The sequence below is a fragment of the Zonotrichia leucophrys genome, chromosome 1A (genome assembly GCF_028769735.1).
Source record: "Zonotrichia leucophrys gambelii isolate GWCS_2022_RI chromosome 1A, RI_Zleu_2.0, whole genome shotgun sequence".
Lineage (NCBI taxonomy): Eukaryota > Metazoa > Chordata > Aves > Passeriformes > Passerellidae > Zonotrichia > Zonotrichia leucophrys.
Genome location: NC_088170.1, coordinates 7550406 through 7569070, shown reverse-complemented (window position 1 = coordinate 7569070; position 18665 = coordinate 7550406). Strand labels below are relative to the sequence as shown.

Sequence of the window (18665 nt, the reverse complement as noted above, 5' to 3'; positions counted from 1 at the left end):
TGCTGGCAGGTATGAGAAACACCCTTTCCTTCTGTAATTACAGAGACTTCAGTCTTTCTTTTTATAGAAAACTCTGAACTGAAATTCACAACTCTGCATTGTGAATATACTGGGGGGAATTACATATATATTTTTATATATATATGAAACTTTTAGATATATATACACACATATATATGTATTTGTCCCCACCCTCCCTTCCCCCTCCTCCATTCTACCACTTCTTTGCTAGAAGGAGGGAAAATGTTAACTGATAGTCACTTGCAGAGGTTTGTCACATTTATTTTTCTCCTCTCTGGAGCACTTAGGTGATTGGTTTTGGTCCATATTCCAGCAGTTAACAGCCACTCGGAGTGCTCTCTGTGAGCCCAAGCTATGCTGGGATGACAGCCCAGCCTACATGTCAAGGGTGTCTCCTCTTCATTTGACAGGTATGTGTGAGAAATTCTTTTGGTAGCTTCAACACATTTCCCAGTGGCAGCACATATAAATTGATCCAAGCAAACTGGAAGCCTTGAGCAAATCCCTTCTGTGTTGCTATTGTTTATGCAGTGTTGTGTCATGAGACTTGCACAGAAAATAAGAGCACTCTATTTCCATAGGAAAGCCTTCCAAAAACAAAAAAACCAAAAAAGAAGAAGCATAATCTGATGTCTTGTCCTATGTGAGATAAGGAAAGTCAAACTGCATGTTTATTAGGGAAAAAAAAAATGACAAAAAACCCCCAAAACTGAAACAAACCAAAAAGAAAGAAAAAACTCAAGGGAGACTTTGTAGGAACAGTGAAGTAGTGCATAAGTCCAGGCTTTCTCCCCTTGGCTTTCCTGCCAGCACCACTTCTGCCGGTGAGTTTGTTTTGTTAAGGTGCTTCAGGTCCTGCGTGGTCTTCGAGCTAAGCAGCGACCTCAAGTACTGCTCCTGTGCTGTTGCTTCCCCTCCCAAAGCGTGCCGACCGTCGGGCTGATGTTCCTCCCCTGGAGCCACAGAGGTGCTGCACCTGCTTCCTTCAGCACTCATCCTCTTGGTATATTTGTTCATCCAGTTCCTGGGATTCAAGGTGCTCCAGGCGGTCTGTCCGGCCGCTCATGATCTCGTCTGGGGTCTTCATGAACCTGCAAAACACAGAAACAAGTGCATTTCTCAGGGCTCTCAGCTTTTATCTTCAGCAGCTTGTTGAGACCCCTGAGCTCTCCAACTCCCAACATAATCTTTGCTGTATCCTCCCAAAGCCTTGGCATTTCCCAGCTTCTCCCCAGGTGGCTTCCCTCCTCCATACCTTGAAAGGAGACAGAGAAATCACCAGCCTTTACCCTGGCTTCTTGAAAGCTCAAATCTGAACAAAACCCATAGATTTTTCCAAAGAATTATATTTATTCCTTCTCCCTCATATTGTTTGCTGTTTTCATGTCAGATGGCAGCTTGGCCCAGGTGCACTCGTGTGGTGTCTGGTGACAGAGACATGAGAGGTGGTGATGATCAGTGTATTTCAAAGCACAAGCCCTTGCAAGGTGTGGGGAGGCACAGGGTTACTGGTTTGTGCAGGCCTGCGTGTAGGTGAGTGAGAACAAACAAAAAGAGGAGGAAAAAGACAAGGTCCAACTTAGAGCAAGTTCCAGGAATGGAAAAAGCCCTGAAGGAAGAAGGTTTAGGGCTAGAGAACTGTAAGCAGAGACAGTCTCTTCCTGTGTGCTTGGACAAAGTGTGGCTGCAGTGAGGCAGCATCCTCTGTGGTGAATGCCATGGCTCCCAGCACCAGTGTCTCAAGGCAGGAAGTCTGCAGGGTGCTGGGACACAAACTGCCTCTGGGGAGGCATGGCAGCAGCAGGGAATGAGAAAGGACATCCAGCAGCCTGCAGTTTAAGTCTGCAGTCGTGGTTTTTGCCAGGACACTTGTGCACAGAGGTAGCACAGAAAGGCTCTGCTTTTTCATTTTCAATTTTATGATGTAGGAAGAGAGAGTGGCACAGGAAGGATAAGAGACTGGTTTCAACACAAATCAGTTTCCCAACTCCCAAGCACTTCTGGAGAAATTAGGATGAAAGATGTTTATGCTGGAAGTGGTACAAAATTTCACAGTCTTTCATTAACAACATACTGGTTAACATGCAGCAGTATGAAATGTGTTAATTGTAGGAGCTGATTTTATTTCAGGCTGATGATACTCTCAGTGTCCTTGCCCCAGTGAAAACAAAAACAACCAGCAGGAGCCTGGTTACTAGCACTGACTCAGAATGGTCACTGCTAGAGCCTCCCAGCAAACACAGCATAGCCTGGAACTAACCTTTTGCCTTCCCTTCTAAGTTTGGAAATCATGTGCATATATGCATTTAGGGGGAAAAAAAGGGCTATGACTCACTGCTGTGTCACTGCTGGAAAAATGCTGCTGCAACAAACAGTGTTACAGTGGTGAAAAGCTTGTATGCAGGAGTGGTGAATCAGTGCCTGGCTACACACTGCACCACAGCCCACGGCCAGACTGTGCCCTGATTTAAACCCTGTGACTGTCCTGCTGATCTTGCATGGCAATGAAATCAAAACACAGAGTGGTCCCACTGCCTTGGGACCCTTTCCATGTGGGCCATGGGCTGATGTGAGCTGCACCACAGGATTCTGGATATTCCTTCTGGTCTGTGCTTTAAGCTACGTCAAGGAAACCACACTGTGGGCATTTCTAAGAGCATTTGATTACATTAAAAAAAAAACCAAACAAAAAACAACCCAACCCAGAACTGCATGAAAATTAAGACACACTATCTGTGATCTATTTTGTTGCAGAAGACACCCAGCCAACCTATTAGAAATCCTTTTCTGACTCCATCTTACTTAAAGCTCCATACAGATATCTGCAGATGACAACTGCCTGCATGTAAAGTCACATTTCCTATTATTTCTCTGCTTGCAAGGAATAGCCAAAAAAGGCACATTAATAACTTGATTTTTTGCAGCTGTTCTTTTTCTCTTCAGATATAAATAGGTCTAAGAAAACAACATCAAAAAGTTTTTATTGGGAATTGTGCAAAGAAATGTTCTGCTGGGTTTTTTTTTCCCAGTTTCCAAAGGAAATGAAGTTTATATAGCTCATGTTTTATGCTCTCTGGTGACCTTTGAATCTGTTGGTCAAACTGGCCAAGTCTGACAGAGCAACTGAGGTCTCCAAGGGCATTAAGCTACAATGGTTTTGAGAAAACAGGCAGCCTGGTTGAGAAGAGATGGAGCCCTGTTTTGTGTATGCCCCCACTGAAGGGAAGCCTTAAAGAGAAGCACATTCAGTGTTCAGCATCAGGAATTCCCCCAGGGGAAAGCAGTCTTCTCACAAGGCCACAGAGATACAGGTACCCTTGGTACTGATGCAGCAACCTTGTTTTAGCTTTCCACCAGAAAAAAATTTACTACTGAACACTTGAATTTGCCCATGGCTGCTCCTTTCCTTCACTCTCCTTCCCTGTGTTTCCTTCTAAGAGCTGACATAAACAAGTCATTCCAGAGAGCCCTTTTCAGCTGAAGGGAGTTTGAGTGCTAATGCAGTTCTGTCAGCCATTTAGGAAAACAAATTCCAAGACTGCCTTCCTATTGTTATCACGTCCAAACACACTGTTAGATCCAGGCCACTGACAGCAAAGCAGCCTTTGGGCTGAGTTCAGTGCTCTGAGGGTCAGATGTGCACTAGGATTTGCTGGTGGTGTCTGAAGAGGAGTGGAGTGCTCTCACTCTCAAGCTTGTACAAGTAGCTCCCTGCTTTAATGCTGTTTCAGGCTCTATTTCCTAAATTCTGGCTGTAGCTGTGCTGATTTATGAACAGCTCTTGCAGCTCCCTCTCTTCCTTCAAGGCAGCACAAAGACGTGGTCATTGAGAGCTTCTCTTCTGTGATGCCCTTGAGGAAATGCCTGATCCCTGCTCAGCTTTCACAGGCAGCTGTGTTTGAGAAGTCCATCTGCAGTAGGTTTTCCAGCAGTTTGACTGAACCCATTTATCTAAGGTCTTAAACAATGGCATAGCCTGCCCAAAGCAGTGAAAAGACTTCTGTTGTCTCCACTGATCATTGAGACAAGCCTGTGTTTTTTGTAAATTGGTGGGGCTGCCTTAAAAGCTGGGAAGCACTGCTCTATACAGCTTTTACATGTATGGCCAAGTTCACCTGTGTTATAACTGTGGCAATGAGGTATCCCATACACAATTCCATCTTCCATCCTCAGAAACTAACTGTCCATAGAAAGAAATTGCAAAGAAAGAAAATTACCTGAACAAAAGCCTTTGTCCTGGCTCCTTCCGGATAATATTTAATTTGTAGTAGTGGCGTAGGGCTCTGGACATTTTCTCATAAGTCATATTTGTTCTGTTCTGTTTTTTTCAAAAGAAAAAAGGAAAAAAAGTGGTGAGATGATTCATTAAAACCTTCCTAAGGCTCAAAATGAGTGGCAGAACTATCACAGCTGCCTAAAGTAACCAAGACAGTCCAAGAAATTACATGTACCATTTTTTGCTGCTTGCAGGCCCATTCTGCCCCCACAGCCCTCACCACCTAAGTTTTGTGGGTCTCTTTCCACACAGAGCAATTTAAGCAAGGAGTTTAACAAGAATTCCAAGCAAGGCTTTTCTACAGTTTCTTGGAACACAGCTAACAAAAGACTTAATTAACTACGAGAGGAGACATTAGGTGGAGGGAGATGCTCATGCCAAGTGGGATGTGACAGGCTTGTTCTTAATGAAAACACCTTTTGTAAGAGCCTGGGAGTAGTGGCTAATAGGCTGGATCTGTCAGCAATCCCTGCTTGGAGCACTGTTCCTCTGGGATTCCCCTGCATTCACTAGTTAATGCTCACAGAGCACTGTGGGGACTGAGCCTGCTTCTCCTCTTGGTGTAAACCAAGAAACCAGCTGGGTTGTACATCTGCTTCTGTGACAGCTCTCCCCTTCACTCTGGGAGCAGCTGGCCCCAAAGGCCATGGCCAGAGCACTGAGGGACACTGAAGTGTGAGATGATTCATTAAAACCCTCCTCAGCCCCCAGAGGAGATGGCTCTGCTGAAGCTGAGTCACAAGGAAGAAGTGATAGGCACTGACAGCAGAACTGCCCCCAAATTAGGGACTTGGATGAGCAGGATCTGCCCTTTAGGCTGTGTCTACACCAAGGAGCAGTGGCTGCTGTCTGGCAGAGTCTCCCAGCAGACACAACTCTGCTGGCAAATTTGTGTCTTAATTTTAATTCCTGCCATGGGCAGGAAACGCCGGACCAGGAGAAGCTCGTTTTTGCTCTGGGAGTCTCCATGTCAGGAGTTTGGCTTCATCAAAGGAGACTGATCCCCCTGCCCAAAACACCCAGTAAGAGCAGACCCCCCTGCTTGCCCTGACTACAATAACTCTGCAATGGAACACCAAGAACTCCTGAGGCAATGGAACACTGACAGGGACAAAGTTTTCCCTGCAAAATCTCCTAGACTGCTCATTGGGAACCTCCCTGAAATACTGTTTGTGCTTCTTCCATTTCTTATATGCTGAAAGGCCACTGTGTTGCCCAAATGGTCTGAAGAGGCTTCAGTTTTAGACACCCAGCATGAGACCTGATGGCCCAATTATTAATGTGCAGGTTGGGTAAGTTGGTGAGTTTCATAGAATTCCCATTAGCCCATATCTCCAGCATGTTCAGAACCACACAGGTGACAGCACAACCCTCTGGTGTGTCAGCCACTCCTCCCAGTTTTGTGTTTCTGAGAATCTGTCCCATCATCCAGGTCATTAATGGACATACAGCACTGCCCCAGAATCAATCCCTGGGGTAAAATGACTAGTGACAGGATTTTGTGCCATGGATCACCATCTTTGCAGCCCAGCAGATCAGCCAGTTTTCAATCTCCCTCACTGTATTCTTGTCTAGGTCATTAATTAGTCTGTCTTTGAAGCTGTTATGAGACAGTTTCAAAAGCCTTTCTAAAATCAAGATAAGCTATACTCACCATTCTCCCTGAATCCACTGAGCCAATCATTTTGTTGTAAATGGATATCACAGTGGTCAAAAATGATTTCCCTTTTGTAAATCCATGCTGACTATTCATACATTCAAATGAATGTACTTATACACATATACAGAAATACCTATGCATAACTCAACCCCAAACTATCAAAATCAGTAATGGCTTTCCAGAGAACAAACTAGGACCTGCCCTCTTAAAAGGAAATATATAATCCTGCAGCATTTGGTGTCTGTGACAGGGCAGCCTGTGGAATCTGGGAGTTGCTGCAGACAGGAACACAGAAAGCTCCTGCTCTGTAGTACAGAGCTCCTTGTAAACTTCATCTCACCAGAATATCCTCAGCATCAGGTTTTGAGAAGAAGTAAGATGCTTTGAAAGAGAGGGATTCTTGCACTCCTTATAATTTCATAATTACATGCATTTATAACTAAAGGCCTTTAAACCAAACCAACAAGCTCTCTCTATGAAGAATAGGTTTTAGTGCTTCAAGATGGATGCTTTGTATTTCTAATGTACATAGAATAAAAGATTCCAGTTTTCCAGCAGTAATTTATAGGCCATCTTTTCTTCTTGCCCCCTGCTTACAACTGAATCCTGTGATGCTGCAAGAGGCAAAGTGGCACTGCTTCCTTACCTTGTGGTTTCCCCACAGCCGGGCCAGCCCATTGGGATCCACTATCCGAAAGATTTTGGATTCTTTATCTTCCCATCGAATAAAATTTTCGTACCGGCTGTCAGAAAGCAGCTGATAAACATAATCCCAAAGCAACCTACAGTCTGTGAAGAGAGAAGCAAGAAAAGAATTAATTTTCCTTTTTTTTTCCCTTGTGATTAATTCTGGAAAGTTTTGGGGTGGATGGATGTATGGGGAAAGGACAGTGGGGATCAGGGCTGGAACAGCTGCTGTGACCTGAAATGAAAATGGCTTGGCTGGTATTGAGGAATGTTTGCAAAATGGACTGGAATATACAGCCTCTTCTGATGCATCCCACTTCTCCTGACACTGAGGGAGCATCTCCATCTCATCAAAAGCTGTGTGAGGTGACCTGCTGCTCTTAGTTGTGTGTTTATGGTTGTACTGAAGCACATAAAGATCACATGTTGGCCCTGATGCTGTTGCTGGCTGTTTTAGTGGAGAAATCACAAATCCTGCAAGCTGCTCTCCCTGCTTGAGGCTGCCCCTTTCTGTGCTAACCTGTGAGTCTAAAGCATGGGCAACCTTACAGCTTTCCTTTGTAGACTCCATGTGATATAAAACTGAGCTTCTCTCATTTTCAATTTTATTTTTTGTTTTACTTTTTAAGGTTCCTGAAAAGAAACAACACCTAAGTATTATAATTACTTGAGTGCTATTGAGAGGTTAAATACTTTCTATTTGGATAATTGAATTCAAATTTCCTCTTGGCAAACACTCCTTAGGTCGCTAATTAAAGGTCTAACAGACACTTAAGTTTTAGTTTAGTGTTTTTCAGTTTCATGGCAGTCTCTGGAGACTGAGGAAGCCAAGAACTGAGCTGCTCCTACTTCCTGTTTGCAATGTGGGTGTGCAGCACAGAATAACTGGGAATATGGAATATGGAATGTGGAAGTGAATTGTACAGAGCTGGGGGTACTGCTGCTGTCAGGAACAACAGGATTTTCACAGCTCAGCTGTCCACATTTCTGAGGTGGCTGTGGGGTTGCATTTTACTCTGAAAGCAATACCAGCCTCTGAGAAATGGATTGTTAAAGTTGTTCAAGGGCTGCCAACCAAAGACATCCAAATGCTAAAATGGATTCTTGTCAGCCTGTCTTTCCATTCCTGTCGGTCTGTCTGGGGCTGGCATGTGTTATAATGGGCATGATGACATGGGAATATAAAATACTTTCTGAGAAAGGCTATGAATAACACATTTAGTGAGCACACCTGAAATGGATAGAGATTTTAAAGTTATTTTCCCACTTCCAAACTGCAAAGAGTATCTCTGACACCAGTACTGTCTCTAAAACCAGAGTTTAGTTTGCCAAAGCCCTTGCTTTATTCTCTCCCTGCCAGTCCTACAAAGAATAAAGCATTTTGTTTTGAAGAGATGGCATCTGGCAAAAATCACAAGTTCCCATTCTGGCTCAATGGTCACCTCATCCCTGACATCTACAAGAGGAGGAATGTGAAAGGCAAGAGACAAAACTTTTTGCCTGGAAAAACTTTCTTTTCATTATCATTTTTCATAGAAAAACATTTTCCACAGAAAAATGTCCATCCCTAAAAATTTGGGATTTTTCTAGGTTTTAATTTAAAAAATGAAATCTGGGCACAAGTTTCCCTGGTCTGAAAATTGAAGTTGAATTCTACCACTTGAATTTCTGTCATCCCCCCTCTCACAAATTCACAAAACACAATTCCTACATTGCCTTTCTGTCAGTGTTTTTGCATACACTCACAGAGAAGAAAAAGCTTATTTTTTACACTTCATTTATGATTCAAGACAAGGGAGATTATATTGCTCTTCTGGTTTGTGCCTTTTAATATTGTGGGAGGTTTTCAGATAAAAGGGTAGTAAGGTCCTGCTTAATGGTTCTTTGACACATGTGCAATTCATTCTAGAACTTTTTCAATGCAAGAAGTGTATAAAAATGTCTTTTTTAGTGCAAGAATCCTTGGAGTCAGCTGGAGGGATGGTGCTCCTGAAGCAGCAAGTCAATGTCAGGCTTTGTCATATTCCTGAATGTTCAACCCAGGCAGACAACCTCCAATTACAGCACATTACGGATCACATTTACAGTTCTGCAGAGATATGGTTTACACTCCTCTTTACTTTCACCTCACCATTTGCAATAGGCAATGTTATTTTTAATCTCTCTCTCTCACATTCAAACACACACTCTGGGCTCCCTTCTGCGCAAAACCAAAGAAGCACATAAAAAAATCAACCTGAGATGTCCAGGTGGAAACAAGGAGAGCTTCAGATGCTAAGAAGAGCTAGGATTCAAGTGCAGATTTGGTTTTTTTTTTTATTTTTCACTTAGTTTTTAGGATGGATTCAGGCATAATATAAATACATTTCAAATGAGACAAACAGATCTGCATCTTGAGATCTTCACAAGAAAAATCCCAAGTGATCAAGGGCCCCATCCCATATTCTCAACTGACTGAGCTGCTCAGACTTGCAGAGGTATTTAACAGGCTGGTGGAATTCACAAAAAACCCCAACCACCCAAGTATCTGAGACTGCAGTTTGCTTCAACAATAAAACTGAAAATCCTTGAAAACTCTGCTTGGTTCCTACCACCACTTAAAGACTTGATTTCAAACCATATGGTTGTCTATCAGCAAATTCAGATCTATGACTCAGTTGCAGTAATTCACTGAGCATCAGGGCAACTGTGGTAACTGTGTCTCAAGGAAATAGGAAACAAAAGGCATTAAACACCAGTAGGAAAGATTCAGGCTCACTGCATTTCTTCTCCCCAGAGCTGAGAGCTCCAAGCACACAGTTAGTTATTTTGCAGCAGCTGATGCTTTGCAGCACACTTGAGCTGTGTATGAGCTCTGCCTGCACAGGCCCTAAAGCAGCTTTGCTTCCTTCTACTTTCACCTTTAGGAACCTGAGCACAGGCACTCAAGGGGTTTTGTTTGTTTTTAACCACAAATGGTTGCCATACATCTCTTTCTCCACAGATTGCACAGTAAAACATATGAGGTGTGGAGGGTTCTCCCTGACTGACAGAGGATCACTAATTAAATAATTCACCAGCAGAGACCATCTTTAACAGGACATTAGAGACAACGAGTCCAGGCTATCTGGGAACTCTTAGAGCTTGGATTATAGCAGAGCCCATCTGCAAGCCTGTGAAATTGGTCAAAACCCAAGAAGAGGTGATGCTAGAAAATGCTTTTAAAAGGAGCTTCTCTGCTAGGAAAAGAGGCACCTCCCCAAAAGGCTGCTGGAAATGACAGACAACGTGCTCAGGCACAGGGTGGGACTCTTGGGCTGCCCTGTGCTGGGCCAGCAGTGGGACTATGATGATCCTTGTGGGTGCCTTCCAGCTCAGGATTCTCTATGATTCTGTGATACAGAAAGTTGCATTTTCCAGGAAGGTCAAAAATATTTTTAGGAAGGACAGAGGAAATGGAGAGAAGGACTTGTATGTGGCTGGTTGTTTTGTAAATGTCAATCACTTGTAAGAGGGAAGTCTGGATGGTGGAAATGGCTCCATGAAGATTCAATCTCCTCCCTGGCTGTCTGAAGGCCTCTGAAGGAGCTGCTGCATGAGGGGTGTGTGCTGGCTAGTGAGTAATAGCAAAAAGCACATGGATGCTGCTGAGACCAAGCAAGTTTAGAAGTGTGGGAGATTCAATCAGGGAGTTGAGTCAGGGCTGGTACCTAAATTGTTTGAGCATGCTGTGATTTCCTGCCTTTTGGCTAAAATAAGCTTACTTAGAAAGCAACTATGCCTCCCTAGCACAGGGAAACATCATTTCCCCCCAGCACACACAAACTTTTTTTTTTAAAGTGAACTCAGATGGTTGAACTTTGCATGTTCTGCAGCAGATAGAGTTGGGACTGAGAGGCTTTAAGGTGATGTAGTTGGGAGTGGTGAATGGCCTCATCAATGTGGAAAGGGCTCCTAAACACTGGCACTTCCATGCCCTACCATTTTCTCAGCTGTAATACTGAGCAAGTCTGAGCTGTGTAATTAGCTGGGAATTAGGGCAAACTGCAGCTTCAAATGGAGAGGTATGGCTACAACCTAGCTAATGCTTCCAGAGGGACTTTTACAGTTATGTACAAGGTAGTGATAAGGTGTAGAGTGCTTAGCTGGTTCTCAGATTGTCTGCCACAAGCACTGCCCTACATGTGCAAGAGGCAGCAGTTTCCCACTCCTGCTAATAAAAACCATGTTATTATTAATTGATCAGGCAGAGTCTTCTGAATACACACCTAAAGAATACCAGCATATAAATACTTCCTAATAGCTATATGATAGTAATAAATATCCCTTAGAATTGAAATACCATCTCAGAATGATCTGTAAATGAAACATTATGGACCTTAGGTTCCTGGTATTTTGATATTTGTCCAGCCATTACAAATGAGTTCTCCAGTATCATTTGGCCAAGGTCATCTTCATGTTGCAGTAGTGAGAGGTCTCACATCTGTGCTCTCTAGGACTAAATAATGCTGTTAACAATATAGACATAGGCTCTTTTGTCCAGGATATAACATTCCCCATCACTGAAATATTCTTTAAAAGCACACTCTCTATCTGAGCTCTCTGTTGTTTAAATGGGACCCATGGTGCAGAGCTGGCCCTCTTCGTGTAGTAACTACCAAAACCCTCTGTAACCACAGAAATGTTTTGTGAGACCCACCCACATCTTGCACTGGAGAGCATTATATAAAAAGTGTTTGATCTGGCTGATGACTGCCTTGGAGCCCAACATGGCTCCACACAGGAAGAGATGCCAAAGGAATGTTGTCATACTCCCTCTGACATCAGCTGAGGCCTTACCCCTTGCTGTGTAGGTTAGCCTAAAATCTCTCCAGCATGATATCATTTGACTTAAATGGTTCTGTGATTTCTACCAGCTGAAGAGTTCTCCCAAGCTCAGCCCCATTTATTTTACAAGTTTATTTGTGCTTCAGCTGCATTTGTTCAGAGTGCAGCAAACAATGGCTGTTCACAACTGAAACTCAGGAACAGAACCCTGCAAGTTCTCTGGCACTCCGGTTTCTCTAAGTACACCTGAAGTGTGTCTGAAGACAACATGGTGATGCCCATGGTGTCAAAATGATGAACTGATGTAATTCACAGTCACTGGAGCTGGGGAAGGGCTTTCAGTCCCAGAAAGTCTCTGACCTTGGGAGTGTCACTGTCCGAGTCCCAGGAATGGTCTGACTGGGGATTTTCCTTAAGACATGCTGCAGGAGCATAGTGCTGTGCTGAGATACAGTCCAACCTCAAGATCTATTATTTTAGCAGAGAAAACCAAAAGAAAAAAGTAACCAAGTCTCATGGTTAAGGGTTCAAATGGCTCTGAGGCCTGGGGGAGCACTGGCCAATCCTGAGATGGAGCATCCTGGTCATCAATGTCTGTTAATCCATGTCCAGGTCACTGAGGGAAAACAGTTTTCTTTCTGTGAATGTTGGAAGCAGGATGGTAAGCTGGTACAGCAAAGCCAATGTTTTTGTGTGGAGAAACCTCCTGACAGACAACTGTTTGTTCAGCTCAGTAAATTCAAGCTGGGGCTGAGTAAAGAGGTTGCCAGATCACACAATACAACAGTTACATGTTGCTTCTGTCTTGTACCCAAACACTAAGTGGGAGATCAGGCAGAAGGAGAGAGGAAACCTGAGACAGTCATGCTGCTAACAGTTGTACTGTGAGGTTGTAAAAATAACAGAGCAAGATGAGGCCAAGCTCTGTCTTTGGCAATAAAAACTTGTACAGGGAAGGAGGATCCAAAATACACCTCATGTGGTTGTAGAAAAGAGCACTGAAATCACAAGGAATGTGTAATAGATGGATCACAGACCATTGGATAGATGAAGACTTTGAAAGCTAAAGACAGTTGTACCTATCTTTACAAAAAATACTGTATTTTTTCTATTTTTTCTTCTTCTCCTCTTCTTCTGCTCCATCTCCCCATCCCCACCAAACAGATGGGCATTTTCAGTGTTATCTTCAAGTGCTGTTCTTTTCCTGCTCCATCACAATGGCAGAAAAGACTCCTGCTAAAGAAACCTGATTCTCTGATTCTCCTGTGGCTTTTCCTCAGCTTTACTGCTCATGAGAGGCGATGACTGGAAAAGAAATTCAACCTCTGCCTTTTCATATGCACTTCTTACAAACACCTCACAACCTCTTTGACATCAGAAAACCAGCCAAACACATTCATGATGGGAATTGAACAATTAAGAATGATGTTTTACCTTCAGAATTGTACTTTAGAGAAGTTGGCAAAAGCAGGAATTACTTAATTGCGGCAAAGGCATTTCCAACAAGGGTAATAATTTTTAACCCCACAATGTGAGAATCTCTACTATCTTCTGACAGTTCAGTCTTAGGTTTAGACTTCTGTTTTTTTCCAGGTGCAGAAAATCACTGTAATAGATTGCTCCCTATGAACCTCACTTCTGTGTTCTCTCAAAGCCCAGAGTACTGTGGGAGGTGTGAGCATGGTTGGAGGACACAGCTCCTGGTTTGTTCCCGGGAAGTCCCTCCTGAAGGGACTTCATAAGCCATAAACTGGTGACTTGCCAAAAACAGAGATGTGACCTTCCCCTCCCCATTGAGACATGGCCTTCCCTTCCCTTCCCTTCCCTTCCCTTCCCTTCCCTTCCCTTCCCTTCCCTTCCCTTCCCTTCCCTTCCCTTCCCTTCCCTTCCCTTCCCTTCCCTTCCCTTCCCTTCCCTTCCCTTCCCTTCCCTTCCCTTCCCTTCCCTTCCCTTCCCTTCCCATGAGAACAGCCTTACCAGTTTAATGTTTGCATTTTAAGGAACATAAACTGATGTGTGTTCTTGTAAGTGATTGGTATTAAAGCCAGATTTAAACAAGCCTGTCTCTGGAGACACTGAAGTGTCAACACTGTAAACAAACAGTGTTCTCTCCTGGTTTAACTAAGAGGATTCAAAGTGATCCAAGTTTGCTTTGTAGAAGAAAATCTGAATTACTGAAACAACTCTAGCCTGAAGGAAGTGTGCAGTACACAGGGAAAATAATGGACCTGTTTCCATTAAAAGGCAAATTTCTTAAAAGAAAGTGTAACATCCTGCTGACCACCAGGGATGCTTAGGGTACTCTGAAGCCACTTATCTGTCTAGCCATGGGATGCAAATGGGTGCTACAGTACAGTAATGAGAAGAATGAAATCTAAATGCCTGAGCTTTCCTCTGGCTTGGTCAGTCCTGGCTTTTGAGTAGACCTAAATAAGCCCAGAATGCAATTTCTGCTCCTGTAACTGTGCAGGAAGAATGAGACAGCTGTGAAGACACTTCACAGAAAATCTACAACCACCTATCCAAGCCATTGCTATTCAGCCATTGTTTGAGTTGAGTGTCATTAGTTAAATTGGCAGGGAAAGCCCACTTTCATGCCCAAATTAATTGTTAATGCCATGTTAAGAAGACTCTCAAGGTTATAATGAAAATTCCTATGAATATGAGCTCTATGAGCTTGACTGTCATGCACACTTCAGTCTCTCCAGCAGTCTGGCTTTCCACAGGGGCTCCAAAAGACATGGCATGTAATGGAAATGTAAAAGTATACATTATCATTGTCATGTCCAAATGGAAGTGACAGGCCAGCATTACACCAGGATTTTCATGTTCTTGCAGGGCTCCAATCTGTCTGCATGAGCTGCTGCCCTACAGGAAGGAAGGTCAGTTCCCTGGAAAACAGCTACTACCAGAACTCCCACCACTCACAACTCAGAACTGCCAAAGAGCTGCTTTGGCTTTCTCTAGGCTGCCAGTCTGTAACATGAAATTGCTCAGCTGCTGCAACCATCCTGTCAAAGCTGCCCCCCAAAGTCTGTGTGTCACCAGAGCCCCACCAGCCACTTCTGGGCTGTCACATCCTACTGGGTTCATCACTCAGGACAGTGGAGAAGACAGCCCTGGCAGTCTCAGGTGGGTACACAGGTAGGCTCCAGTGGTATTAGCAATGTTATGTGCTGTCCTGAAATCAGCTGGGGTTTGATACACCCCAGATGTGGTTTGCCCTCCTGCTGAGCCTGGTGTTGGCCAGCACCCCCAGACCCCCCTGTGCAGGGATGCTCCCCAAGACATTTCTCTCCCCATTTCTATTTGTACCCAGCACTGCTCCACCTAAGGTACAGAATCTGTCAGTTGGAGTTGTCAGACTTCATCCAATCAACCACAGCCCAATGCTCCAATCTATACAGACCCCTCTCCAAGGCATCTTGTCCCTCAAGAGAGCCAACAGCATCTCCCCACTTTGGTACCATCAGTAAAATTGCTAAAGGTGCATTCAAGTTCTGCATCCAGATCACTGATAAATACATTGAACAGGACTGTCCCCAGAAGTGAGCCCTGTGGAACAGCCCTGTGGAACACTGCCAGCCAGATGTGGCCCCATGCCCTACAGCCCCCTGAGCCCTGCCCTTAGACAGTTCTTTGCCCAGTGTACTGGGAACCTGCTCATCCCACAGCCGTGCAACTCAATCCTGCTGTGAGGGACAGTACCAAAAGCCTTCCTTAAAATGCAGAACAACTACACCCACCACCCTCCCTCAGTCCACTAGCTGGGTGACCTTATCATACTAAGATAGCAAATTAGTTAGAAGATATTTACCTTTGTGACTGTCTGTGCCTGATGTCTGCATTATTCTTTAAATATCTTTCAATAATACCCATTATTAACTTTTCCATCATTTTTCCAGTTCTTCTGTGAGGGCTAATGGTATCAGTTACAAAAGCTGTAACTTTTAAGTTGTGCTTTGATGCTGGTTTTTACCCTCTTCACTACAGAGGCAGAACTGTTCTCTGCCTCCTTTCCCACTCTCCCTCCCTACCATCCAGCATATGCCACTGCAAACTGTGCCTGTACAGCTGTTTTGTACAGAAAGAAAAAGAAACTAATGTGTTGTAAGACATTATAAATAATAAACCAGTGTGGTGCATTTGCAAAAAGGATTTTGCTGGTGCATGAGTAAAAAAAAAACCCAGAAGATGATCCTATGATGTGACACAGTTGTAAATGTGCCATGGACACATCTGGAGCAGCCATGGGCACTGGGGCTCTGGTCCTAGTAGCTGAGTAGTGAGGAGACATTGCTGAGGTGCAGTGGTTTGAAGTTTGGTGTCTTCTCATGTTTAAACTCTAAATGTCTATTGTTACAAATCTGACAGCTCAGTCAGCTGAGCTTTTCTTATCCTCATTTATACTTTCCAGAGTATAAACAGAAAAAAATACCAGTTGATTTGCACTTTTTTAAAGCACTGTATTTGTGAAAGGGGTATTCCAGTGTCCTGTCTTTTCCCCTCCCACTGAGGTAATTTTTTCAAACAAAAGATGAGAATCCATGACTCTGTTCCCCCTCCAAACTCTATTCCCACATAAAACAATCCCCTTGGGAAGGCCTCCTCATGCTCAGAGCCCACGCCCATCCCAGGTGCTGCTCTGTAGATTTCAGCACAATGCGAGTCATTCATGGCTGATGGGCTCTTACCATGGGACTGCATTTTTGGTTTTGGCCATCAGACTGTTTTTATTGAGATGCCACTTACACATGCCTTGCCACAGGTCCATGGGGCTCATGCTACACCCCTGCACTCTCAGGATGTGTGGCACAGTGAGAGGCTGAGGTAAACCAGGAGCAAGTCTGGAGGCAGCCCTCTGTCACGACTTCAGCAAGGTAAGAATCCTGTCCATCCTCATTCCAACAGCACTCAATGGCTTTATGGGCCTAACCAATACAGTGGCAGACAATGTGCTTCCAACAGTTTAAACATTGCCTGGCTTTTCCTCACACTCCTGAAGGGGAAGAAACAAATCCAGCAGCTCACAAAGTCAGATACAGCCCAGCTGCTAAGGTAACCCAGCTGATAAGAGCAGCCGATAGATAACACCAGGCACAGGACTCAACTGCCTTCAGATTTCAGCATGCTGTGGATTAGTGAACAAGTCTTTCAGTCCTAGAGCTGCTACAGAAAAGACAATGGGAGCTGGAAATCTCAGGGATCTGCTCAGCAATGTATTCCCCCTAACAAGAACTATTCAGATTTGTATTAGTGAGTTTTAAGTGACTGAATCAAAAGTGAGGTAAATAGCACCATGTCATTACCTTAATTTGGATGTTTCTGAGATTGTTTGAATGATGTTTCATTCAACCTCTATGTGATAAAGGTTAGGATGAAACCAATCCTGTTATAGTTGGATAGTCCCATAACTGCCTCTTGCACCTTGGGGAAGTACCTTTTACAAGATATCAAAGCCCTAAAATCCTTGATAACAAAACCTTCACCTGAGGTTCATGGGGAGTAGAATTTCCAAACTGCAGAAGGGCTAATTTAATCTTGATTTAAACTGCAATTGTGTAAAAAAAAAAAAAAAAAAGAAAAAAGAAAAAATGGTATCTATTTTTATGCCATAGGGAGAGATATCCTTGGAGATAGTTTGTGGGGAACCAAGATTGACTACTGAAAAATAGTAAGCCATATATAGAATCCTGCTTGCTAGAGTCCAAGTTAGGACTTGACTACCAAAAGTGTTGCTGCTTTGAATTAGCAGTTCCAGTAGGGAAAACTCCCCATTCCCCTGCTCTGCTGAACTCCCCTTTTGAGGGGAGTATTTAGTATTTGTCATATTTTCACATGCTGTTAAGTAGATGGCTACTGATGCCTGAGTTACTTTGTTTATCCCTTGCCTGGTGTATTTACAGGGGATGCAAACCTGCTTCTTGGTCATCTCAACATGATGACCTCCAGTTCTGACAAAGTTATGCAAAAGACTTGTGCACATTGTGTTGAGAAGACAGCTAACCACAATTTTCAAAATCAACTCTAGCCAATAATGAATAATATATGTGACCTTAATGAGTAATATAAAGATACTTTATGCCTCTGGCTTTGCTAGAAAAGTGTTAAATGGCCTTAGATGAAAAGATAATAAGACCTTCAACTTGAAATCCTTTGCTGTAAAAGGGAAAGTGCTTTACCAGTAAAATTAATATTTTGAAAAATGGTATTACATAAAAAGGTAGGAAAGATTAGTCAGCCAGTGAGTAGAGGTCATTGTTTTGTCTGACAGAAAGCCCAGAGCTTTATTGATCGACCTCCTGAAAAGAGAGCATTGTGTATAGCAACAAGCAAAAACATTATTTTCTTTCTCAGCACCAACTAATTGCATGCTGCATTTAAAAACCCATTCAATCTACAAGTAAATAGATTCATGAGGCTGTTAGGTGTCTTAAGTCCAGGGAAAATTTTTCTACAGTATAAAACATCTGAGCTGGGAACAGAAGATGTTCTGGAGCACAGCCTAAGGTTTTAGTCAGCAGCCTACCAGGCTTCCCTAGCAGCTCCTCATCACCATCCCCCTGAAAATCACCTGCATCCAAGTGGTTAAGCCATAGGAAGTCAAGGCTCTCCTCACCAAGGTAAGCAGTTGAGTACTTAGCTCTGGCACTGGACTCTTGGTAAATCTTTTCACTGCCCAACCCATCAGTCATCCTCATCCAGCAAATGGAAGTAATGCCAGTGATCTCTAAAAAGCCCCTTTGAAGAATTCATCTGCATTGATGTACATTTGCAGTTTCAGAGGCACATCTCACACCTTTCATGGTCTCTCACACTGAAGTGGCAAGCATGGCTGGTCAAGCACCTCCATGTTAACTATGGCAGTAAAGGTGAGGACACTGAGATGAAAAACACATTTATGATGACATAAAAAATAAAACACTTATTGGCAAGAGCAGAGAGATGGGTGGGAAGCAGGTAGAAAGCTATTTTCTTTCTAGGGGGCCTAAGTATTGAATTCAATAGCTCCAGTGAAGTTAACATCAGGCACGAAGCACGGGCTGTCTAAATGCTTGGTAGTAATCCAGTTTTTATCACCTATAAATTAGCTGTGAGCTCTTTGGAGGGTGTCTCTGCAGTTCAGGGGCCATTACAATCCAACCAGAGAAGCAGTGGCTTGTACCTGTGCAGCAAATGAGCCATGTGAGCTTTTGCAATTAAAGGACTTGGGCA

At 43.5% G+C, this 18665-nt stretch overlaps 1 protein-coding gene across 2 annotated transcripts in view; it reads right to left on the bottom strand.

The window, feature by feature from the left end:
• Positions 1 to 657: 657 nt before the first annotated feature.
• ETV6 (ETS variant transcription factor 6) overlaps positions 658 to 18665 on the bottom strand; it is a 120701-nt gene continuing 102693 nt past the window's right edge. Inside the window, exons 6-8 of one of the 2 annotated variants that reach the window (XM_064730326.1) lie at positions 6604 to 6746; positions 4239 to 4339; positions 658 to 1112 (exon numbers count right to left, since the gene is read on the bottom strand). In XM_064730326.1, the coding sequence (XP_064586396.1) occupies positions 1007 to 1112; positions 4239 to 4339; positions 6604 to 6746 (350 nt within the window). In that variant the 3' untranslated portion in view covers positions 658 to 1006. The remainder of the gene's footprint in view (positions 1113 to 4238; positions 4340 to 6603; positions 6747 to 18665) is intronic. The other variant, XM_064730336.1, reaches the window with a different exon arrangement.